The sequence below is a fragment of the Colobus angolensis genome, unplaced genomic scaffold, assembly GCF_000951035.1.
Source record: "Colobus angolensis palliatus isolate OR3802 unplaced genomic scaffold, Cang.pa_1.0 Scaffold20, whole genome shotgun sequence".
Classification (NCBI taxonomy): Eukaryota; Metazoa; Chordata; class Mammalia; order Primates; family Cercopithecidae; genus Colobus; species Colobus angolensis.
Window position 1 is genome coordinate 3,569,871 of NW_012115155.1, and position 26,111 is coordinate 3,595,981.

Consider the following 26,111-nt stretch of genomic DNA (forward strand, 5'->3'; position numbering starts at 1 on the left):
ACTGTTTTTGGCTTCACTATGTAGATTATTTGTATTCCACAAAAGTCAGAATACAAATCTGTGCAAAAGCTATCTATGAAGCATTTCAAAAGTAACAGACCGTTTTTTTTGTTTGTTTGTTTTTTGTTTTTTTTTTTAGCCCTTTTCCTATCACACCCTCTATCATAGAGGGTAGAAACTCATCTCACAAAGCACAATGACAGCTGGACTGCCTGGTGCTCTAACAGGTTTCTAGGGAAGAGATTCTCTGATCTTCGGACCTTATAAAAAGCATCCCCAAGAGACCCTGAAATAGACATCTGCAGTACTATGTGGACCCTTCTTTGTACCACAGATTTACCATCTGTCAGCATCGGAGGGAAGCCCACCCTGTCTTCCAGACTCATAAATAATTGTTGCATAACCAGTGTCCATGATGCTGCACTCGGCATCAACTGTGGGGGTGTATGAGGTGACTGACAGTTCTCCTTCCTAGAGGCAGGGCATCCTTAGTGAGCTGTAACAGTTATCCTGCCTCGTGGGGATTCCTTTCTGGATGTGTGTGCTCAGACTACCCTTATATGACAGTATGTTAGGAAAGAAATCAGCTATATATAGTCAATAGCATGGCTGAGAGTGAGAGGTGTGGTTTGGGAAAGAGTAGGTCTCCTGGCTTCTCAGGGGAATGCCTTCTGCACTTTAGACACACGCTAAGGAAACTGCTCCCACTATTGCCCACGCTGACCTCACAGCATTTCCTGAGCTCTTTCTGGGGGCTGAGCACTGCACTGTACAGAAAGGCCCACAACAGTGGGCGGTGATGAATCTCATCAGGTTATAAAGGGTCATCTGTCCCTGTGACACAGCAGGAACCATACTTGTGAGATATGGCAAAGATCACACACCTGCTCACACTTCTCACCAAGGCTCTACTCCTGCTATGTGACACCAAGAAAGGGACCACACTGGAGGTAGCTTAGAGGCTTTCCCAAAGACCTGAGACGACCTTGGAAACGCAATAATATTGTGACACCTCAGACAAGTTTGACAGGTAGCTTGTTACCTGGGAGAGTAAGAGCGCCTGAGAGCCTTGTGGGAGGGAGCGGTGGGGATGGAGTTAGGCTGAGAAAAGGGAGGTGGGTGCTTCGCTAACCCGTCGGCACTCCAACCCCATAACCGACTGCAGTGATCAGAAGAGGAAAATCAGAGAGAAATACAAAAAGCAAAGGGGAGGGGAGGAGGAAAGCACTACACACTAAGTGTCTGAGTCTCTTCTTTCCTTGACAAAGTTCTATTAAAGTTAGTCAGAGCAAAATTAGCACTTCATCATACAGAGAAAAGAACAAATTTTGTTTTACAATTTGGTCCTTGATGAGACTGGTTTATTCTTTCCCCTCCCAACCATGGAATGTGTTTACTACTTAAAATCACATGAGATTCCAAGAGTGTCTACGTGAGAGACTGTGTGTATGTGGGAGTATGAGGGGGTGTGTGTATCTGCATGCACTGGGAAGGACATAACACAATACACAAGAAAATATGGATGTTCACTTTCAGTTAACTCATCAGTTATTTTAGAAAGAACCAAATAAAAATCACGGGGCCTCAATTCAAATGGGACCAGAGGGACTCCAGAAGGAGGACTCAGAGACCGTGCTACTCTGACCAGAACTCCAATGTGGGGCAGTGCATTCTCTGGGGCTGTGATCCAGTTGGATGGTGTTCAGAGACAGCACAAGCTGTTTCCTTCTGAAACAAGAGTAGCACCACTATGAGGGCTAGTATGTTAAGTCTCAGCTGGCCAGCTCAGAGTACCAGGTCATAAAAACCAAATCTCTCTGCTCAAATCACCTAATGTGAGAACTGAAATTCTTCTGGGAACACAAGTATTCATCTTCCCTTCGCAAATGTCACTGGGTGCCTGGGCTTGCAGAGGCCCTGAAGGAGAGTTCTAACAACTGCTGCAATTCAAAAGGATTGAGGGAAAGCCTGGGAAAGTGGGGAGCTGGGCTGGCTGGTGATGTGGGGGAAGGCCAGGGTGGAGTCCATGGCATCAGTGCCAGGGCACCTACGGAACAGCCCTGCCTGCCACTGGCATTCACTGGCATCATCACAGCGGGAGCCTCTGCATGCTAGTCTTTCCTGAGCACAGGTATGGCTCTGCTTTATAAGGAAAATAAGTCATTGAGATGCGAAGTCACTGCCGTACAGAGGCCTAAAGACACACTGGCCTCTATGTGAGGTACACACTGGGTCAGACACACACACTGGGTTGGAGGTGAGGGCACAGGAGGGATGCAGGTGACACCTCTGGCTGGGCCTCTGCTTAGGGAAGGAGGGGCAGACACACCCACCTCTGAGTGTGGGGTGGGGTTTCCCTGTTAAGCCCACTTTGATTCTATCCATACTCTGGATCCTCTCACAAGAGGACCACTAAAAATGACTTCCTATTGCTAGGAACACATACGCTATTTACACAGAGTCATCCTGCTCTATGACATGTTTGCCAAGAACATATGGCAGACCAGAGCAAGGACCACCATATACTTTTTTCTCTTAAAGGAAATGGACTTCAGATGATTTCTGAAGCCCCTTGCAACTCAGTTTTTCATTTACCATAAAATCACATTGGGTAAAATATAAATATGTACTTCACATATTTATAGCACATAGATCTCTTCTCCAAATACCAAGCAGTATTTGTGTATTAGTTGGTAATAGGTAATTTACTCTTTCACACAGAAATGATGTCTAACAGAATGTTTTACAAAAGTTTAACCTATTATCTACAGCATCTCTACTACTACTGGGTTGATAAAAAAAAATGACTTCCTCACTGGTGAGAGATATATATATATATAGTTTATATATATGTATATATATAAATAAATAAATATGACAGGGTCTCATTCTGTTGTCCAGGCTAGAGTGCAGCTCACTGAAGCCTCCATGTCCTGGGCTCAAGCAATCCTCCCACCTCAGCCTCCCAGGTGTGTGGCACCATGTCTGGCTGATTTTTTATTCTTTGTAGAGACAGGATCTCACTATGTTGCCCCGGCTAGTTTCAAACTCCTGGGCTGAAGCAATCCTCCCACACTGGCCTCCCAAAGTGCTGGGATTACAGGCATCAGTCACCATGTCCAGCCGCTAGTGATATTTTTAAACAATTATCAGACTTATCATTTTAGAATAGTTTCTTACTATCATCATGATCCAAGTATAGAAATTTTGGACTAAAAAAAAAAAAAGTTCATTTTGACAGTTAAAATTAGACTTAAAACAGGCCAGGTGTGGTGGCTCATGCCTGTAATTCCAGCATGTTGGGAAGCAGAGGTGGGTGGATAACCTGGGGTCAGGAGTTCGAGACTCCGTCTCTACTAAAAATACAAAAATTAGCCTGCCGTGGTGGTGCGCGCCTGTAATCCCAGCTACTCAGGAGGCCGAGACATGAGAATCGCTTGAATCCAGAAGGCAGAGGTCGCAGTGAGCAGAGATCATGCCACTGCACTCCAGCCTGGGTGACAGAGTGAGACTCAGCCTCCAAATAAATAAATAAATAAATAAATAAATAAATTTGACTGAAAACAAATAATTGGTAATAGCTTTTCCCCTACAGAATAAAAAGCTAACATGGTTTGGTCAAGATAACTCAAAGGAATGGCAGGTTGCAGAAAATCAACAATTTAAGAACAATGCTCAGGTAAAAATAGCTGAGATTATATACAACAGATCTGTCTACCTTTTTATAGTCTCCGTAAATGAGGTAACCTACTCAATTCTATTTAGTGCAATAATCCATTTCTTTTATCATTTTCCTTTAGAAAATATGCAGCCTATTTGAATATTTCTAGTGACATGATAACATGAGGCAGTTTTTCCCACTGCTGGACAGTTTTAGTTGCAAGAAAAATCATTTCTTCCGTGAGCTCAAGTTGGCTGAGGCCACCTGGCTATCTATGCACTGAATGATGGCAAGTTTAAAAAAATAGATTTTTCCAAGAAAGAAACTACATAAATAACTCCCTAAAGAAGAATCTGATAACAAGAAAATATTTAGACCACACATGAACTACCGAATATTGAAAATAAATCTCCTCGTTTCTTCCACTGATCTGTAACTATAAATAAAAATTAATATGAGGCCAATTAAGAAGGGATAATGACCTCGAAAAACAAAATTTTTAATGACTTGAGGACCCATGGAGATTGACTTAGCCAGTTTCAGCTCTGATGAATGATACTAACAGCATTAACAAGTTTTTACTTAGATTAGTAGCACAAATAATAATAAAATGCTTAATTTGAGTTAAACATTTTGACTTACTATCTAAAGAATGTGCCACCCTAAGAATGCAATAACTAAAAGATGTATGAACTGTATGTTATGGAAGAAAAGATTTCCCAATTAATGTTGCATAACTATCTCTTCTAGACAGAGGCAACAATTTACAGAAAATTCAAGTTTTGCATATAATTTTCTCCACTAGGAAAGATAATTTTATGATTTTACTGTCACCACTGTACCACCATATTCTTTAGATATACATGGTAGTATTAAGAAAAAAAAAATTGGCTGAACCTCAGTCATACCTGGGGAAAGCCAAGCATATTTTCACTAGTCTCTGGTCTCAATTGTTTAACTGTAACAGCCTGTTGAAGCCATGACAACACAGACCAAATCTGGAGACATAATGTCACATTGTCGTCTACCTAAATATAGTGCAGAGGGACATTTGGGGGAGTAAACATAAGGGCAATCTAAACAGCAAGATAAGACAGCTACAGAAAATACTTGGTTTCACCAAGAGGAAAATACACATTTCTTATGTTCCAAAGTATTTAAAGGATATGAGGAACTGGAAACCTTCAGTGATAAGGAAGAAGTGTGGGAGATTCTTGATCATTTAAAAAACTAAATGTAAAAGCAATTATGTTTTGATATCTTCCTAGTAACAAGGTCCCATTAAAGGGAAAATAGCACACTTGTGGTATTGTCATTTCATTTTAAGATCTCGGTGTCAGCAGCCTTCAGGACAAAAGCTTACTGGTTTGTATTGTTAGTGATCCCAAAGAGTTAATCCTGTAGACACAGCATGTGTGCCCCTTGCTGGTCCAGACACTGGCTCTTTCATCAAAATCCTGGCCTGTAGGACAACTACTTTGAGTGGAGCCATGGGTAACTCCCAGCCCATGTGAGGGGGTCACTAAAGCCACCATGCAGACTTCTAAAGGTTCTGGTCAGATGGTGAAGTATTACTAAAGATCCCAAGACAAAGCAGGTTCTCTTTTTAAGTCACTGCCTTAGCTTCTATAGGACCAATATTTGCATGGTCCCAATAAGAGTATGAAATGTGGACCCAATTTTAGTTCTCAGATTCTAAATCACAGTCCTTCAGAGCAGCATTCTGCTTCAAACATGATAGTAACTATGTTTAGAATGACTACTTGGGTTAAAAAACTACCCCAGACTTGGTGTAACTGACTATAACAAGTTGGCTTGGATGACTAAATACCTTCAGGTTCTACCACTTGCAGAACAGGTAATGAGCTTCTACATGGATTCTATGCAAAACAGTACCAAATGCAAACTTTCAGTTGTAGGTACTATTAGGTACCAGTGAGTGTTTAGAGCTACTAGAACCAGAGAACATTCAGTATACACCACTCATCTTACCATAGAAGTTAACCCCTTTGCGGAAGATTATACAGTTACAATTTGAGTGAGGACTAGAACCCATGGTTCTTGATACTCAATATTCTTTTTGTTATTTAGCGTAGTCTAAAAATCTAGAAATAGGCTGCACAGCAATTAAGGTGCTTTAGTTTCTTTAATTCTGTGGAAAGTAAAGAAGTGACCTTACCTTGGAGACAGACCTCCATGGGAACAGTTGGTGGGTGAGGTTAGGGGGCTGGTCCTGCTGCTGGTGTGTCGGGAGGGTGTCCGGCCAATCGTATTGCTTGGAGAGCCCTGGGGTGAAGCAGAATAGGCATCATTATTCCAGTGCTGTACATAGAATATTATTCTATTCTCTCCTTGGTCTTTTAATCCACATGTAAATAAATGGGTAGAATCTGCCCAGGATGGTTCCCCCCACCCTCAGAATCATAAGGCCAATTTTAAGTGCATATAAACCAAAAATGAATAATCATCATACAGGCACTCCTGGAGTCCAATGATTGATGTTGGGTGTGCTAGAGTGACAGACAAAATTGAGCATCTACATCTTTCCAGTGTTGAAAAAAAAGACCAACTCAGTGAATGAATGACTAATTGCATAGCCTAGTGAAAATGTAGCTGACTGAACGACCTAAGAAAAAACACCATCCTTAAATATCAGATTCATTCATTCACGGGGCTCAGGATGGCCCCGTCCTCAGGATGCTCGGCATTTCCTGAAAGAGGACAAGGAAACGGGGTATTCTATCAGAGTAGGTTCTAGGTAAGGGCTCCGCAGAGGTCACGGACATCACACAGGCACCAGCCGTGACCAAAGCACTCACCACACTGGTGTTACTGGAATTCTTGAGGTGGTTGTGCAGGAGTTTGGTGGCACCATCCTGGAATGTTTTTGGCAAGGCACCAAGTAACATGGTAAATTCAGGAGTATTCAATTCAAACAGAGAGATTAGCACAATTTGTGCTGCCTAGAAAAAGGAACCATGATTAATTTATGTAACGTACAATAGGTCCTTCATCAAAATGTTGATTAAAGTTGTTTTTAAAAAATATAAGTAAAATCACTAATAAGAGGGCATTCTAGGCATCAAAAACAAAGAAGCATCTGAAGAAAATAATATCAATCATTAGTCTGACTTCAATCTGGAAAATAAACTCTGGCTTCATTTTAATGTCCTGGCCTTGGAATTCCACAGCACACTAATAATAAACTCCTAGAACTTTTCTTTTGTTATCTGGTACTAGGAAGGAAGCTGGTAAATAGGTAAATGAAACAATTAAAAATTCTAAAAAGTTTAAGATTGATCCCACTTTAATAATTCATAACTGAACAGGGATCTCAGTGCACCTTGGAGAGCACATATTTTTAAACAAGCTGCATGAGGTTATCTTGAGAAGCCACACTCCTCTTGACTAAGAAACACAAGAAAACGAGTATAAATACCCCAGAAAAACTTCTACTTTTACACCTATAAACCAAGGAGAGAGACTTCTGAGAAGCAAACTGGACTTTGAAGGAGTCTACATTAAAAACATGATCTTCTGCCTTTTGGAAAATGTTCTACTTTTGCTTATTAATTGAGTCAACACACTGCAAGCCTGCTTGTAATGACTGTGGTAGCAAGGTAGGCAAAGCAGTAAAAGTAGTCAATGAGACTCGGGCTTCTAGTAAGTGATGTGCTTTCTATGGATTTAGTAGCAGGCAATCTGAGCTTAAAGCACAATGCCTGAGGAATTAATTATAATAGTTTTCATTTACAAAAGCCAAGCCAAAAAAAAATTTAGTAAATACTAATTGGCATTTCTCATTAATTTCTAAGAGTCAAGAGAAAGAAAAAGACACAAAAAACTGTCTGTGATTATAATCACTTCTTTTTCGTTTTTAATCATAAAGATTTTACAAACATAAAGTCTTTCCAAAGACCGTAGTTTTTAAGACTGCAGTAATTATTCAGAATTTTTTTTCATGACATAGAATATTACACAGAAAATGTGCTTGCAGAGAGATTCTTTTGGAAATAAAAATCACAAAATAGTTCAAGGCTTTTACAAGGCTACAATTAATTATAGGTCCAGTTAGGACAAAATTACTATTTTGTGCATGGAGAAGGAAAATAAATCCAAAAACTCAAAGGTATTTAACCAAAAATAAGAATTATGAATTTAAAAATATAATCAAAAATTACTTTAACATTTTGAAATCATTCATCAAAGCACTGGGCAAAAGTACATTACTTTTTCCCCCTTTAATTTCAAATACAGTCATTAATACCTTTTCCACCCAAATTAAATCATAAGTGGCCAAAATATTCTTATGACATGGGCAAAAAACATTATTATTGATTTTACTAAAATATGCTTTTCTACATTTCATTTTGGAAACATTTTAAACAAATTATCTGAAGGAGTCTACTTCAACAACAATTTAATGTACTGTTAATTTGATATGCACATTTGTATAATAGAACAATTTCCAAAACTCATGCAAAATAACCTGTATATTTTTAAAAAACATTGCATTAGGTGTTAGAAAAAAAACAATGCATGCAGAAAAAATAATGCACTACAAGGAGGAAAGCAAGCAGCAGCCTGGAATTGTAGCAGGAAAAACACATCAATGTCATCAATTTCATTAAAAAATATTGGCACTTAAATTTTGTTGATTGAAAATGGCATCTGAAGGTTATAAAACATATAATTACCTTCTTGAATAGTATGCTTTTTATGTCAAATGTGCCACTGCCTTTATTTAAGAGACAATATTTCTTCCCAGAATGTTATCTAATGTCACAAGCTATCTTGAGGCTTTTCATGATGCAAATTATAAACTTAGTAGCTTAAAGTATTTCCAAAGTAAAATCTTTTAAAACTAAGATCCAAGTTCTAGAAACTGGTAGAAAGTATCATTTAAATATACAGTTTTTTTCTAAGAAAAGAGGCAGGGGTCTCATTGCCCAGGCGGGAGTGCAGTGGCAATTTACAGGTCCAATCACAGTGCACTGCAGCCTCGAACTCCTGTGCCTCAAGCAATCCTACTGCCTCAGTCTCTGGAGTAGCTGGGATTATAGGCATACATCATAGTGCCCGGCCCAAGTATCCAATTTTTAAAAGATTTTATATCAGAGTTTTGCAAGGAATTAGACTGTTAGTATTTTCAAATATTCTATCTCTGCCCCTCTGAATTAGTGAGAAGTTAAAATATGGAATCCAAGCAAGGAAGAAAACTGGGTTATATTTATCATTACCATCAATATGATCTCATTAAACAAGTAATTCCAGATATGGAACTGGGCTGGAGAGATGCATTTAAAAAGCCTGGGGCATAGCTCATGTTCACTAGTGACTCAAAAAGCAGAGTACGCCACTGTTCTTGTCTGCATATCTGAACTGTTGTCTTTGAAAGAGGCAAGACCATTAGGCAGCCAGATGAAAAACTCAGAGTACTGCTGACTTTTTCTAATGGGCAACCCTAGGGCAATTTATTTTAAGGATCACATGGCAACTTAAAATGAAATGATTCTCACGCACACCCTCATAGAGGAATTTGAGAGGTGGGGTTTGTAAAAGGTTCTTCACATCTCACTGCTACCATATGAAGAGAACTCCCAGGGACATCAACTGTCTTGAATGTTGCACACCTTATAGCAGAAAGGAATTCTTCCTAGCAGATCAGATCAAAATAAAGCTTTGCCAAATACTTCAGTGTTGCTATTAATTTGGGAAAACAAAATTTGAGAGGAAAAGCAGAGTTTTCCAATTTATTAAACAACTCACTGCTCCCTTCAGACTCTCAATAAAAATTGCCTCATAAAGTCACGAAAGAGAAACTATTTCAAAACCTTCAGTCATTTCTCATTTAGTATCTCTCTTTTTTTTTTTTCAAGAGATGGGGGTCTCACTATATTGCCCAGGCTGGAGTACAGTGACTATTCACAGGCATGATCACTGTGCACTGCAGACCCGAACTCCTGCAATCCTCCTGCCTCAGCCTCCCAAGTAGCTGGGACTACAGGCGTGTGCCACTGCTCCAGCCTACTCTCTTTCCTTTTTACTATTCTATTAAAATATGGTAGCAGTCGACACAAACATGGCTATATCACTGAGAAGGTAGTTAATCATAAAACACACCATAACACAAAGGTTGACACAGGCACACATACACTCATATAGTATTATATTAATTTTAGATTTATCAAAAGCTTCCCAGTGCCTTCACAGGGGCAACTGGTATTAATAATCTAAAATGCAAACAGTGAAGTGTGCTGTTTGAAATTAGTACACAGTTTTCAATCTACCTGTTTACAACTTTCTTCCAAGTTTCCTTCTCCAGGCCCAGAGCAGGTTGAAGCTGACCTAGTGGGGAAATCCTCACCTACTCGACTACGCTGAAGCGAGGACTGGCAAACAGGAAAGGTGGGAGGCTTGAATCAGAGAGAAGCAGAAAGTGCCTAAACATGGCAATCTGTTAGCTACAAAAGCATTTGGCTTCTTAGATAAAATCAGCGAGACACACATGATTGAAAGTTAGGAAGAATCAGAATAATAACAGTAGCTGCCAGTGTTAACCCTCAGTAGTATCACTAGGTCTTTTACTTAATAATCTTAAAAGTAGTATTCTTGCTTCAGGTGATAAAATGGAAGATGTTCAAATAAGACTTGAATGAGTCCGGCATGGTGGCTCACACCTGTAATCCCAGCACTTTGGGAGGCCAAGGTGGGCAGATCAACTGAGGTCAGGAGTTTGAGACCAGTCTGGCCAACAAATGAAACTCCCGTCTCCACTAAAAACACAAAAATTAGCTGGGTGTGGTGGCTCGTGCCTGTAATCCCAGCTACCCAGGAGACTGAGGCAGGAGAATCGCTGGAACCTGGGAGGCAGAGGTTGCAGTGAGCCGAGATCATGCCACTGCACTCTAGCCCGGGTGACAGAGCGAGACTGTCTTAACAACAACAAAGACTTGAAAGAGACTCACAGTCACAGTTAAGCTGAAATTCAGTTATTTGATAGTAAAACCCTTAGCTTTCAGACTAGAGGCATGCTGCCTTTATAATCATATATTTTTTAAAAGTCAATTAGAAATCTCACCTTTTCAATGCAATTTATGCATTAATACTTCTCCCTGCTCTAGCCAACAGCATCTTTATACTTCTAGGTTTCTTTGCCACGCCTTCGTTGCCCACACTTCTCAAAACAAGGTTTGGGGGCTAAATCTGTTCCTTCATTTGACAAAGAGACTCACATGTGATAAGCTAACATACAGGCATTCTAAATTCCAAAATGTAAACATACAATTAAAATTCTACTGCCATTACCACATTCCCTCTGGTTGATCACATGGCTTCCTAAATCTTGGAAAAAATTCTGGTACTCAGTTTATTCCATAAATAACAACAGCAGCAAAACCAAAACAATCCTCAAATAATAATAGCAGAGCTGCAACTGCAAATAAAATGTCTAGGTTTTAATATATTTTATGAAATTTAATCTGTTTAGTAACGCCTGAGGTAAGCGTTACTTATGTATTTTAGAGATGGGTCTCTTTCTGTGGGTGCAAGCAATCCTCCCACCTCAGCCTCCCAAGAAGCCAAAACTATAATAAGCATGCGCCACCAAGCCCAGTTTGAGGCAAGTATTATTATTCCCATTTTACAGATAATAAACAAGAACTCAGGGATTAAATTACTTGCTCTGACCCCAGTGAGTGGCAGAGGCAGAAGTCAAATGGAGGTCAAACTCCAGAACCCACCTTCTTTCTATCAGTAATATATACTATTATCTTATGTCAATACAGTGCATTAAGAAAGGTCTAGTGTACGTCTGCGTAGTTTCATCACACAACTAAACTAGTCAGGGCTCCCACACTGAGAAAATGGAAAAGTTTACTTTTGGAATACAGTAGGCCAGTTACAGACTGGGTTGGGCTTTTTTCATCTTGTCCAAACCAGTCTCAGTGTGGTAAGCACACCTCACTGGTGATTCGTTCGTGTTTTGATTTTAAAAACACCTTAACAATTTAAGCACCCCTCCCTCCACAATGTGAAACACCCCAATATACTGAGCTAAGAAGGAAAACAAAATATTAAAAATGCTAACATCAATGAATCTAAGTTATACCAGCTTGTATCCATTTAAAATGTTTCAAAAGTGCTTTCACAAATACGGTTGTATGGACTTAGAGAATGAATTATGCTGTCTGAAAAGTCCCCAGGTACTCTGTTTACATAAAATATTCTCCAGAGATGAGTCTGAGAATTTATCGTATAAATTTCAGACTGAAGGGCTCTTCTATATTTAGAACACCCACCCTAAAAAAATTAAAGCAGGACATTAACAGAAGAACTTGGTTTAAGATCACAAAATGCTTTTAAATCACCAAGATTTCCATAAACCCTAATATAACCTTTAAAAAAACTCTGGAAATGAAGGATGAGGCAGAACAAAATTTATTTATACAGACATGTATTTTACGTTTAGTGTATTAAATGATCTAGATAAGAATGGTACTAGTTTTATTTTTATACAGCTTTAAAATAATTTTAAATCTTATCAATTTGAGATATTAGAGCAGTGATATATGCTATATCACAATTCTAAGTATTTTAATTTATTTAGGCACTACCTTCATTTTGACAGTGCCTCAAGAACATCTCATATTCCTGGGTAAGGCAGCTGCATCACTGACAAAAGCAACTATATTTATAAATGTTCAATGGATGGTACATCAAAATAGGGAATTTAAATAAAGGTGAAACTACCTCCAAAAAGGATTAATCTGCAGCACCTTAATGTAGAGTTTGAGGACATCTATTTTAATACTGTCCTATGATACAACTATTTGAATCAAAAGTAATGCTTTACTAGTTAGTGCGGAATGTTACTGAAAGCCAAATAGTTTAGAGCCACGGATATCTTAGATGATTAAAAAAAAAAATATCTAGAAGGTGACAGAACACAGAAATGCACCTGCTAAGTAAGTTGAACTGCATCATAATTTGCACAGATAGGTAAAAAAGCTCCCTCCTAAAATAAGAGCCAAGGAATTATGGAATAACTACGGAAGCCTTTTGCCAATCCCCTAAAAGAGACACCAAAGTCCTGGTAGTCAAGACACTAAGACGGCCCCCAAGATACCCCATAACGTATTACGCCCTATATAATCCCTCCCACCCTTAGAGTGCGCAGGACTTGTGAATATAATGGATATCACTCCCATGACTGTGTTACGTGGCAGAAGCGATTTGCAAAAAATGTAATTAAGGCCCTTAATCAGTTGACTTTGAGTTAATCCAAAGGGAGATTATCCTGGGTGGGCCTGACCTAATCAGGCAAGCTCTTAAAAGGCATCTGGGAGGCGGGGCATGGTGGCGCATGCCTGTAATCCCAGCACTTTGGGAGGCCAAGACGGGTGGATCACGAGGTCAGGAGATTCAGACCATCCTGGCTAACATGGTGAAACCCCGTCTATACTAAAAAAACACAAAAAAAACCCAGCTAGGCGAGGTGGTGGGCGCCTGTAGTCCCAGCTACTGGGGAGGCTGAGGCAGGAGAATGGCGGGAACCCGGGAGGCGGAGCTTGCAGTGAGCTGAGATCCGGCCACTGCACTCCAGCCTGGGCGACAGAGCGAGACTCCGTCTCAAAAAAAAAAAAAAAAAGGCATCAGGGAGATTCACAATGAGAGAGATTCTATGGCTGGCTTTGTTTTAATTTCTCCTTCATTTTGGAATTAGAGTTTTGCCAAACAGTGAATTCTTGGCTGACTGCTTTTTTTCTTTCAGCACCTTCAATGTCATCCATTGCCTTCTGTCCTCCGTGGTTTCTGAAGAGAAATGAGCTGTTAATCTTATTGAGGATCTTGTGCATGGGATGAGTTTCTCCCCTCTTGCTGCTTTCAGGATTCTCTCTTTAGTTTTCAGCAATTAGATGTTATGTGTCTAGGTGTGAATCCTTTTATTAAAAGATCTTGGCTGGGCGTGGTGGCTCATGCCTGTAATCCCAGCACTTTGGGAGGCCAAGGCGGGCGATCATAAGGTCAGGAGTTCAAGACCAGCCTGAACAACATGGTGAAACCCCGTCTCTACTAAAAATACAAAAATTAGCTGGGTGTGGTGGTGTGCGCCTATAATCTCAGCTACTCAAGAAGCTGAGGCAGGAGAATTGCTTGAACCCGGGAGGCGGAGGTTGCAGTGAGTCAAGATCGCACCACTGCACTCCAGCCCGGGTGACAGAGCAAGACTCCGTCTCAAAACAAACAAACAAACAAAAAACCCAAATTTTTTTAGTTTGTTGGGCTACTTAGATGTATAATGTTTTTTGTCGAATTTGGGGAGTTTCTTAGATATTATTTCTTCATGTATTCTCCCGATAGCTTTGAATAAGCAAACTTCCTGGCAGCCTCTACTATCTGAGAATGGCTCCCTGGTTGACAGTCAGCAAGAAAGCAGGCGGCTGAGTTCTACACCTGTGAGAGACTGAAATCTGCCAAGAACCAATGAGCTGGAAGAAGACCTCAGCCTCAGATGAGACTGCAGATCCAGATGACATCTTGTTTCAGCCTCTGAGACACCAACCAGAGGACGCAGAGAACACATGCCAGATTCCTGATTTATTACTGTGAGATAATCTGTATTGTTTCAAGGGAAGTATGTGGTAATTTGTTATACAATAGAAAACAAATAAAGAAGTCAAAAGAAGGGAACTTTCAAAACTACAGTTTTTAAAATGATGGCTTCAAAATATCATTTGAAATGAAATCATTTCCATATGGGTGTTTACCATTCATTAATTCATTCAAAATATATTAATGCCTACTATGTTACTCCAGGTATACGCCAGGCACTGAGCATGCAGGGTGAGCAAAACAGTCTCCTTACTGCTCAACTTCTCAAACCCTCTGCTTCAGACATATCAGTCTATTTCACTGTTCCCAGACAAATCTCATTTCTTAAACATGACTATTGTCCTTCCCCTAAACTCATCACTTATGCAAACTGCATCCATATTCCACATCTGAGGATGAATCTTATCTTCTCTAGGAAGCTTTCTATGATTAATACCGAGTGCACTCAGTGGCAATATACAGAAAACCAGGCCGGTATTCCATCAGTTTGAAGGAAGTTGCCCAGGGTAACAGGGCCCTAACCACTAAAGTGGGTTTAGAGGAAGCAAAAAAACTCTAAGTCCAAGGTAGGGTGGTGGGGAAGATGCCAGGGAATACAGAGGCCAAGCCTAGTCCTCAAGATACTGAGGAGCAACACTGCGTAGCAAAAGAATTCGCAAGAACCAGATCAAGACTATATCAGTAGTTTGTATGTCTTGAGGTTCATTCCAGGGCCATGGCCCAAAATACTAGGCTTTGCCTGTGTATTAAAAATCAGCCAAGAGTGAAAGGAACCCCCATCAAAAAAACAACAGAGTATCTAGGCTCTGCCCTATACCAGTGAAATCAAATTCCTTGGGAATAGAGCTCAGAAATCTACGTTGATTTTAATTGCAGCCAGGACTGTGAACTATTAATCTGAATCTTCTCAAATTCCTCTGAAGATCAGGATTATTGTCCTAGAACCTAGGTATAAGTTAGGTGTGAAGGTGAGGATTTAAGTACACCTCACAATAGGAAAGGAGAAGTAGGGGGCAGCCATGGAAAGCAGCACACCAGTGGAGATAAAGCTTTGCGAAGTAACACTGTATAATCCAAAATAACTGAAACAAGTGTTGAAACTCATTCAAACAGTAAATGAACGAAGTGATTTCTGGCAAGATATCTAATGTTCTATTTATATTTGGCTTGAGCTAGTATTAAAATAAGTTGAGGTTTTTGGAGCCTCAGGCTAATAATTCAAAATTATCTGTAATGTTCTGAATGGAATAGTAAGGACAGTAAGTCCTTGTTCAAATATTCTAATGTGCACGTCCACAGGGAGTGGGCATTATCATCAAAGCTCGTTTGTTCCAAACAGGCCCTAATTGAGGTAATATGCAAATCTAAAATATGTGTCAGCCTGTAGCAGGCAATACTTAAGTAACATTCCACTGCAGAAGCACATACTCACATATCACACACATACTTATGTGCTACATATTGAAAGATGTTTGCTCTTTTTTAAGAATCTATTGCATCTTATCAAACTTTTCAACCACATTTTAACGATCAGGGACCCTGTAGCCAGCCAGCCCTAGGTCTGCAACTTTGTCTTCAAAGTATGTATTACAAACTGATATAAGGAAAACAAACATCTGTGTAAAAGACACTAATTTACTAGTGATTTCATATTAGAAAATATATAAAATAGATGCCTGGGGAAACCATAAGCCCATCATGCAAGATCTCAGATTTTCATTTTTATGTTCAAAACTGGGCAGAGCCGGAGAGAGAAAAGGGCAACAGCAGAGCCTTAGGGACAAAGGTTTGTGTGTGGGCAGCATGGTTTTCAAGTTTCTAAATACATTTCTCTAACACAAGCCCAGGAACAATCTGTAATTATACATCGGTTCTCTCGGACATACCTTTCTCACGTCTGAACTCTTTGGTTCTGTTGTCCAGGTTATGATTCTAGAAACGGCAAGCCTTGTCTCACTAGAGTTTACAAAATCTGTTGGATCCATCTGTCTGGCCAGAGACTCAATGTATTTCAGGATTGCAACTTTGACCTGAAAGAGCCAATAATTATAAACATTAAGTACACTTGATGATCTTTGAACACAATTCTTATCAAGTGGCTAGAGAAAAGTAAACCCTGTTGAGAGGGATCTCCTTCCTTTCTCCTGTATTGATAGTTTCCACATGGAGCGACATCCAACAGGGGAAAAAGCATGAAATGACTGATGATGGGTAAGTCTGGGGACAGGAAGAAGCAGCACATGACTCAGTTTTCTCCATTTTTAGGTGCCTGTAGAGAAGCGTGCTCCCTCCTCACCTATGCTGCAAGACACTTCCAGGGCAGGAGCCCTTGCAAGAGGCCTGTGGGATTTCCAGCTCTGCCACTGACTGCAGGGTACGTTCAACTCTAGTCTTGTCACGCATTCTAGGCCATGTTCTGTAAGGCAGCATTGTCAGTGATCAAGCTGATGCTCTGCCCTAACTTCACCATCAACTTCTCAACTAGTTTTGACTTCAGGAGAAAAAGGTAATTATTTATTAGGCTCATCCTAAAACCTCCAAAAAGTTAATGATCAAAGAACAGACGATGAACGTGACCTAATTCAAATTAACACGCATCCTCCCTCAAACTTGGTCTTGTTATTATTACAGGTATGATTTTCCACAACATGTTACAATGAACTTGCATAGCTTAGAATGTTAATGTTAAACATTCCAACAAGATACCTATCTCCACACATAATAAGTCTTAATTTTCTAGTTTAAATATTAATTGTGAAAAAGACTAGTACTGCCCAAATGTTGGTGAGGATGTAGAAAAACTAGAGCTCTCATAAACTCCTGGTAGGAATACAATATGGTACAACCATTTTAGTGGTTTCTAAAAAAGCTAAACATATACCTATCCAATGAACCAGCAAATACACTACTAGGTACCAAACCAAGAGAAACAGGAACATGTCCACAAAGAATCAAGCAAGAATGCTCACAGCAGATTTATTCACAATAGCTAAACATGGGTCACGTACAAACAAAAGTAAATTTAAGCAAATTTGAGTTCCAGGGTTGAAGTGTAACGACAAATAATTACTGACCTTGAGGTTTGGAGTTTGAGTTTGATCCACAATAAATCTCATCAAAATGTTAAATTGTTGATCAAATGGAAAGGAGTCCCTAGGTTGGTGGGAAAAAAGTGATTTTTAAAGAAATTTATTACAAAACAATATAAAACTATTTAACAAAAGCATACCATTGTAAGTTAATGTATGTAAAACCCTGTTCACATTTTTAACAGTGCTTTTCGTTTTATGTAAAGTAATACATGTTATACAGAAAATATGGAAAAAGGAAAATCTTTTTGCAAGTCCCCAAACACAAACTGAACTTACTTTGAGTGGCTATTTAAAAAATTAAGACCAAGCAATAAACTAAGGAAGAAATTTCTACTCGCCTTTTTAGGGAGTTGCTCATTTTCCCTCCAGCTACCTTTCTGGATATTTCCTAAACATAAAAATCACTTCTGATACCCAAATCTCATTTTTACATCCTGACTGGGCTGCTGACAGCTGACCCTGCTTAAACTAACCGTATCATCCTCTTTGGTCCTGGTCACTGCTTAGGGTCCCTGCACACCACAAAAGTGTGTCGCCTGTGAGACAGCGACAAAACATTTCCCATCCAGCCACAAATCACACACAGAAGCCTGGGGCCCCGGGAGCCCCTTCTCTTGCTCCACTCTTGCCTGTTGCTGATCTTATTTCTCGTGGTCAGCATGCATCTCTGATCCAATCAGGTAGCCCTCAGGGACTCTTGGCCAGAGAGTCAGTGCTCTTTCTGTTCAAATGCTGTAATTACTAGTATTAGTTCAAAATTGCACAATGGGGCCCATGTGGAAAATGGTGATGTAACGTCCATATTAACAGGAAAGATAAATGCAAGGCAAATATCTACACTGCTTTCTTTGGACCCTCTTAGAGATTTTTCCCAATCTGCATAAATGTAGTAAAATAAAGAAGTAGGTTTGACTCTTTAAAATGAAGCAAATAGAATTGATTTGAAAAGTAAATGAAATCATACAACAAAAATAAAGAGCACATGGCATATATTAGGTACCAGTGTTATCCTACATATAATTACTAATAAAAAGTGAACTTGATCCAATAGTACCCTTTCCTCCCACCATCTAGTTGTACCCCGGAATCTTCGAAGATCACTTCAGGAAGGAAAGTATACTTTAGTATACCTGATTTAAGTGACTGTGTCAACAAACCACCCACAAAATGTCCCTCCCTTTTTCCGGCAGCATGGGGTGGATGGAGAATACATTTCAGTAATGGGTGTGTATAATCGGGAAATATGCCATTGTTAGGCACAGGCAAAGGAAAGGAAACCAAGGCAGATTAGCACTCAAGTCTATAAACTGAGAAGCAATTCTCAGCCATCACTAAAACCTCCTATTAATAGTCACTGACTATTCTAGATCAGCTTAAACAGCTGTGTATCTCAACTGCTGAGAAAAAGAAGGGAATATTAAAAATGCTTTAGGCACTCAGACCAAATCTACTGAGATGAGGACTCTTAAAGGGGCATCCAGGAAAACTAACGGGAGGTCACAATTGTATTCCTCAATCACCAAAGTTCAGGAATACAATCTTAATACTCCTACCATTCCTAAAAATAGGAAATGGATCTGGTCAATGGTAAATTCACCTAAATTAAGTGACCTATAGGCCAAGTCTGGCTCACATGTGTTTTCTTTGGCCTTCACAGTATCTTAAAAAAATTCTCAAATATGTTGCCCAAATCCACATTTCTGACATTTCTTGAAAAGTCTGGTACTACTGAGCCCATGTCCCAGTGTGGTCACAACTGGCGCCAGACTATCAAGAGCCCTCCTATCTACTCCACTCGATTATACCAGCTTATCAGCCTAGCCCCTCAGTCAATCTTGGCTAAACCTTTATAATTCATTGGTAAAATGGTGTACTGTAATGCCCCCTAACTCCACTAAGTTTAGCCATGCAAAGGAATGACACGGTTTGAAGGCTTTATTGCAAATGTAGTACGTTACTTTGACTCTTATTTATTTATTTTATTATTATTCTTTTTTTAAGGCCTCACCAACAGATGCAAGTACATTGCTTTGAGTTCATTAAAAAACAGAAGGGAAATCTCTCTGGATAATAGAATTCTATAGCAATGCAATTACACAGACTGACAGGGTCAAGGGCCAAAAGAAAACAGCTGGCATCATGGTGTAGAGGAACAGATGCGTACTTTGAAGTCAGAGTCATGTAACAGCTGCACGCACAGGGAAGCTGGCAGGGCAGGATATGTTACTGTGCTAGTCAAGGGAGCCAGAGAGGGAAGAGAAGGCTCTAGTGCTATCCATGCCACCCCCCTGCCCCGACAGGAGGTGAGGACACATACCCACAAGACAGCCTGAAACAATAAGAACAGACAACAGAAATCCCGGGTTTTCCTTCCCAAACAGCCACTAACACAAAGTCAAGGTAAAGTGTCTGTTTCTCACTGATAAAATGAACATCAGCTTTAAGGTCCTTTCATCTTGAAATTCTATGATAACTAGAATTATTCCAGGTTGTAGTAACTTCTAAAAGTTATCGCCCTGATAATTTTCTGAGTCACTTGGAAGTTATTCCTTTGTTCTTTAAAAAAGTTCACCAATTTGACATTCCTCCCCAATCCATCTTCCACCAAATCACAACCAAGACATTACTGCAAAGTGTCTTCCGAGATCTTTTAATTCTCATACTTGCATACTGAGGACCCACAACTGCACAGACGATAAAGAAGCAGTTTCTGAACAGCAGCACCACGTAGTCTTTTCTAACTTTTCTGGGTTTCAACAGTTTTTCTTTTCTCATAACAGCCAGAAGGGTCACAACTACTGCAAATGTGCTATTAATCTCTGAGCCAATGTACTGTCAATTTAGAGAATTTTCCTGGACCAATGGCAACTCTACATCATACACTGATAGAACAATTTCCAGTATGACTTGTAAGTTAGAAAGTAATAAAAACACTAAGGTCTTCAGAAAAATGTAAACAAATATTCTAAATGTTTTCTTTAATGTTTTTTAATGAGAAGAGAATCAATTTCCAAAGTTCTACATTTGTTTATTATGTATGTCTTAAATACTCACAAAAGTAGTATCAACACAAGGAAGATACGCTATTTCATTTCATGGATGGGTGAGACATGTCAACAAGTATGTCGACAACAGAAAGTGAGAACTGAGTAAAAGAGATATTCAAGTGGGTGACAAAGGGCATGGGTAACGAAAGAGAATGGCAAAAAGTCACCTACAAGTATCCTGTAACATCAAAACTCTTAAACACTTACCTTGTGACATCTAGAGCCTTTTGAACTTTTGCTTGCACAGATCCAAGTAAATCTGCTCCCATTTTCTTAAGCAATTGTGTGAGAAGAACAAAAAGCCAGTCTTGTAAATCATCCTTATGAATTATGATAAAATCCACAAGAGTCTCCAAAAACATACTGAAAACCTAGACACAAATGAAAACCAAGTACTTCACATATTGAATTCACAATTTCCTCCAAAGTCTACAAAACATTAAAAATGCCCATACGTGCTTTGCCCAGACTCTTGTAACTTAGGTTAACACTGTTAACAACTGTTCCTAGTACAGAAGGAAAATGTAGTGCAGAAAACAGATAAAGGAAAAAGGAATGGAACTTACTCTCTGTTGTGAATTCCACCGCAAACGAGGCCATGCAACAAAACAAATTCCATGTTAGTTGGCAGTGAATTAATACCATTGTCATGCGTTTAAGAAAACCTGAAAAGGCTACAAACCAATGAAATAGTCTCTCCTCCCTCAATATACGTCTTTAAAAAGCAGTACAGAGAAATGAACTTTTCTGAGTTTAATCATGAAGGCTTTTCTTTCTTAAATAACAACAAATCCTCGTGTCCTAATTCTATAGTATTCTTATTCACTATCTAGCAGTCAACACATACTATTATAAAATGAGCCAATAAAAACACCTACTCACTAGTGTGTAGCTATTGCTTTTCATGTCAGATATTTTGATGTACACCAATTTCAGATATCATAAAGTAATAGATGGTTACAGCTTAGAATAAAAGATATTAACATAATTCTCATGCTGTTGTGTCATGACTTTTGCTAAGGCGAAATAGAGTGCATAGTGGAATATCTCTGAACCAATTTCAGAGAGAAAAGTAGCACTGAGTATCCCTACCTTGTTAACGAAACTTGTTCTACTTGGACAGCCCATGAACCCTATCCCACCTCATTTCTAGTAGAGCAACTATTCACCACCAGGGGTCTCCTGTGAGACAGCTCAGGAAAAAGGTCATTTAGCTGTGGGATTCCTGGCTTAGCTTACAGGCAGCTAACAAACATTAACTAAACTGAGACCTCCAAACTCACTGTACAAGAGACTTCTGATGGAAACAAATTTCCTTCTTTATCCTCACATTCTGCTTCTGAATCAGCAATCTAGGGGTGACAGGTAACAGAAATTTATCAATGTTCTAAACCATCTAATAGTGCTGATGTTATAAATCTTAAGAATCTAATTATGCTTATGCCTTAAATCTTACTGCTTTTAACACTACCTTAGAGAAAAATCTTGATACATTTTATCTTTGGATACCTATGTGGCCTTTAAAGGCTTAAGCTCAGTCTTTCCTGAATTTTTATTGAGACAGAATCTCATTGTTTGTTCAGGCTGGAGTGCAGTGGTGCGATCTCAGCTCACTGTAACCTCCGCCTCCCAGGTTCAAGTGATTGCCCCCCAAATAACTGGGATTACAGGCACACGCCACCATACCCAGCTAATTTTTATATTTTTAGTAGAGACAGGGTTTTGCCATGTTGGCCAGGCTGGTCTCGAACTCTTGACCTCCAGTGATCCACCCGCCTCGGCCTCCCAAAGTGCTGGGATTACAGGAGTAAGCCACCGTGCCCAGTGGATTTTTATTAATATTGTTAATGTTGACTTTGCTGTGAGGGTCATAGCAGAAAGTTTAAGACATGCTTCAAAAATGACACTGAGTGAGGAGAGCTGTTGTGGGGAGAGGGGAGGAGAACCCTTGCATTCACTCCCCTTTACGCTCATGAGCACCTCAAAAGGCTGGGGCCGTATCTTCTTTTCTATATCCCTGCCCCAGAGCAGTTACTCAGTAAATGTTAAATGACTGGGTGAATGAATGGGTGGATGGATGTTTGATATTTCAAGGACAATTCCTATGAGGAAGCAAGGATAGGAAAAGAAAGATGATGATGACTAACTGGCTGGGCTCTCTGGCTGTCACAGGTTTCTTTCTTCCAGGAAGACTTGGAGGAGGCCATCTTTACTGGGAAAACTAGTTGATCCTGCATGTCAGCATTAAAGATTTGCTTCTGCTCATTTAAGGTTCTATCCATTTCCACACCTTACTTTTGTCCTTTATCTACCCCTTTCCCTAAATCTTCATCCTGCCCTCTACTTTCTTCCTCTAAAAGCATTTAATAGTCTCTAAGGGCCTCCTCCTCAACAATGGTATTTAAAATCTAGACCCCAAGTACATTTCTGTAAAGAGTTCTTCTCTCACCCCTTTTCCACCACCCCTGGAAAGTGTTCTGTCCCATACTCATGGGCGTCTCCCCCTCAGCTGGGACTCTCTCCTCAAAAAAAGCATTCCTCAGGCTTAGTGTTCCCTACGGCCCTCAGGAGGTGTGGGCACCAGCTAAGTGATCACCAATTCAGCAAGTTCTTGGGAACAGCAAAATCCTATTTTAAGAAATAACCTGGTTTTTCAATAAATCCATTAAATACTTTCATTTTTTCTATCTTGTCCTACACAGACATGTTCTACATGGGATACAAAAATAATTATATACTTATTTTCTTCACTATATAACATTTAAAAATGCATGATATTATAATACGATCTTATACCCTAGCACGTACCTCACTGTTTGGCTAACAGGAGACATACAGAAATATTTGCTGAATGTAAGAAAGACCATCTGATTCTCTCCCTGATAACTCTTACTTGAAGCACACTTATTTAACTTGAAATTTTATGCACATTTAAGTTTTCAAGAATTCTGTTTTTAAAAGATGTAACATACACTAGTGCTGAAACTGGTGTTACTCTGTAAGGTCGGAACTGCACTACTGGGAATCCTCTCTCTTTCTTCGATAGTGTATCACACAAGCACACAGACATGCAGGGGAAAGACAGGGCAGGCATGACTTCCAGACCTACCTTGCTATGAGGGTCAGCAAACATCCGGGTGAAGATCTCACACAACCTTTTCAGTTCAACTCGACTAGAAGAAATAAAACAGAATCCAATGAATTGACTACTTTTATTATTTTTGAGACAGGGTCTCACTCTATCACCCAGGCTGGAGTGCAGTGGTGCGATCATAGCTCACTACAGCCTTGATCTCCTAAGCTCAAGCGATCCTCCCACCTCCGCCTCCCGAGTAGCTGGGAGGTGCACACTACCACACCTGGGTAATTTGTTTGATCAGTCAACTACATAAGCTTTACATAATTTATATCTACATAACAAGGTTTTTTTCACAAACTCTTATTCAATTTATAGCTAAATCAAATAGGAATACAAAACCAGAGATCGGTTCTCATTTTAAGATGAGGAAACTAAGACTGAGTGATTTACTCAAGGGGACACATCTGGAAGTGACAAAGCCATGCACCAAAATCTTTTTTATTTTATCCCAGCTGTGTCTTCCACATGCCACGATTGAAAAGCAATGGAATAAAGTTTAAAAAGCATGTCTATCCTGCATTGTAATGAGAGGTACAAAACAAAAAAGGCAAAAAACAAAACAGCATGTGTTTCAGGGTCAGACAGACCTGGATTTTAATCTCAGTTCTGCTGTAAATAAGGTACTCTGGGCCGGGCACAGTGGCTCACACCTGTAATCCCAGCACTTTGGGAGGCCAAGGCAGGTGGATCACCTTAGGTGGAATTCAAGACCAGCCTGGCCACCATGGTGAAACCCCGTCTCTACTAAAAATACAAAAATCAGTTGGGCATGGTGGCGAGTGCCTGTAATCCCAGCTACTCAGGAGGCCGAGGCAGGAGAATCGCTTGAACCCAGGAGGCACAGGTTGCAGTGAGCCAAGATCACGCCACTGCACTTCAGCCTGGGCAACAAGAGCGAAACTCAGTCTCAAAAATAAATAAATAAAATAAATAAGTACTCTGCTATCTTTAAGCCTGGTTTTTCCTTATTGGTCAAACAGGATAACGGCCATGTCAGGTGGCTACTGAGAGGATGAAAAAAGGTAACACATTGTGACTTCTACTGTACCCAGGACAAAGCAAACATTCATTTCACACTGGTGCCCTTTGTCTTCTCTGATCTTTGACAACCACAAGTCCCATGGTTAAGGTCTGATGGAAGGGTCCTCTCTTCCACAAGTCATCCCTGATTAACGCCCTCTTACGTGGATGAGACAGTTGGTTCAAGGACCCTTCAATATTGTTAATGATGTCACCTAGATTAGACCAACACCAATCAACAGATTCCTACAAATTATTCAACAGGTACTTGGTGAACACTAAGAACCTACAAAGTGGGACCACCAGGATTAAACAGATTCTTGAGGAACAATCGTGACAAATCATCTTCTGTTTCTGACAGGTGACCAGAGTGTCACAGGATGCCTGTGTTTCAGAGGGCACATGACAAAACTTCCTATATCGCCTTCATGAACAGATGAATAATGGGGGGCAGGTATGAGTATAGGAGAGTGGAGTCAGACAGCCTGAAGAGCCACAGTGAGAGCTGGGCAACTTACCAGCCAGTGCTCACTTAGCATTACAGAACCCAAGAGGGATGCCCATCTATGACCATTAACTTATCTTACAAAAACTATCCAAAGGATAAAGTAGACTGCATTTCATGGATTCTAAGTTGCCCATTTCTTAGTTCCCATTCACATCTCCTTTCTCTAATTTTCACATCTCTGTAATTGAGTCACACCTTATAATCAATGACATTTTTGTGCTGTCACAGTTTAATACGCGTGACATTTATTAAAGGGCTAAAAATAAGGGTGTGTGTACGGTGTCTTAGATTTGACAAAATATGGTATAACCACATACTTTTTTGGTATGTATAATACATGCTTACTTTAGAAAATGTATAAAACAGAAACAAAGAAAAAAGTAAAAACAATCCATTTAAAAGACAATGCTGTTACTAGAGTGCTCCATTTTGTTATCTCCTCACTATGTACATTGATAAGCTACATATATGCACATGCGCATCAAAATTTTCCAGACTAAGACTGATAACATCCCATCTAGGACCTTAAAGTATAATGAACCATACTAACCTGCAGAGTTATTTTATTTATTTATTTTAAACCTGAATTGCATACTATACACTGACATTTCTCAAATAACATCTACTGGACAAATATGAAACAGAAGGGAACCAAACATGGGGTCTTTTTTTTTTTTTTTTTTTTGAGACAGGGTTTTGCTCTGCCAACCAGGCTGGAGCACACTGGTGTAATCATAATGCACTGCAATCTCCAACTCTGGGCTCATGTGATCCTCCTGCCTCAGCCTCCGAAGTATCTGGGATTACAGATGCATGTCACCACATCTGGCTAACGTTTTAACTTTTTTGTAGAGATGGGGTCTCCCTTTGTTGCCCAGGCTGGTCTCAAACTCCTGGACTCAAATGCTTCTCCTGCCCTGGCCTCTCAAAGTGCTGGGATTACAGGTATGAGCCACTGTGTCCACCCTAAATCTTTTACCAGCCTAATAAGTTACAGAATATTTGCCAGATGGGCTGGGCGTGGTGGCTC

General features: G+C 39.8%; 1 protein-coding gene across 8 annotated transcripts in view; it reads right to left on the reverse strand.

Annotated features, from left to right (window-relative positions):
• The window catches only part of CLASP1 (cytoplasmic linker associated protein 1), a 313,075-nt gene that overhangs the window by 42,986 nt on the left and 243,978 nt on the right, over nucleotides 1-26,111 (reverse strand). For 5 of the 8 annotated variants that reach the window (XM_011941649.1, XM_011941646.1, XM_011941644.1 and 2 more), the window contains 7 exons: nucleotides 23,524-23,587; nucleotides 22,931-22,933; nucleotides 20,622-20,785; nucleotides 17,350-17,428; nucleotides 16,162-16,305; nucleotides 6,481-6,624; nucleotides 5,841-5,947 (listed from right to left, as the gene is read on the reverse strand). In XM_011941649.1, the coding sequence (XP_011797039.1) occupies nucleotides 5,841-5,947; nucleotides 6,481-6,624; nucleotides 16,162-16,305; nucleotides 17,350-17,428; nucleotides 20,622-20,785; nucleotides 22,931-22,933; nucleotides 23,524-23,587 (705 nt within the window). Of the gene's footprint in view, nucleotides 1-1,042; nucleotides 1,160-5,840; nucleotides 5,948-6,480; nucleotides 6,625-16,161; nucleotides 16,306-17,349; nucleotides 17,429-20,621; nucleotides 20,786-20,980; nucleotides 20,984-21,697; nucleotides 21,767-22,930; nucleotides 22,934-23,523; nucleotides 23,588-26,111 lie in introns of all 8 variants that reach the window. The other 3 variants (XM_011941643.1, XM_011941642.1, XM_011941647.1) reach the window with 2 other exon arrangements.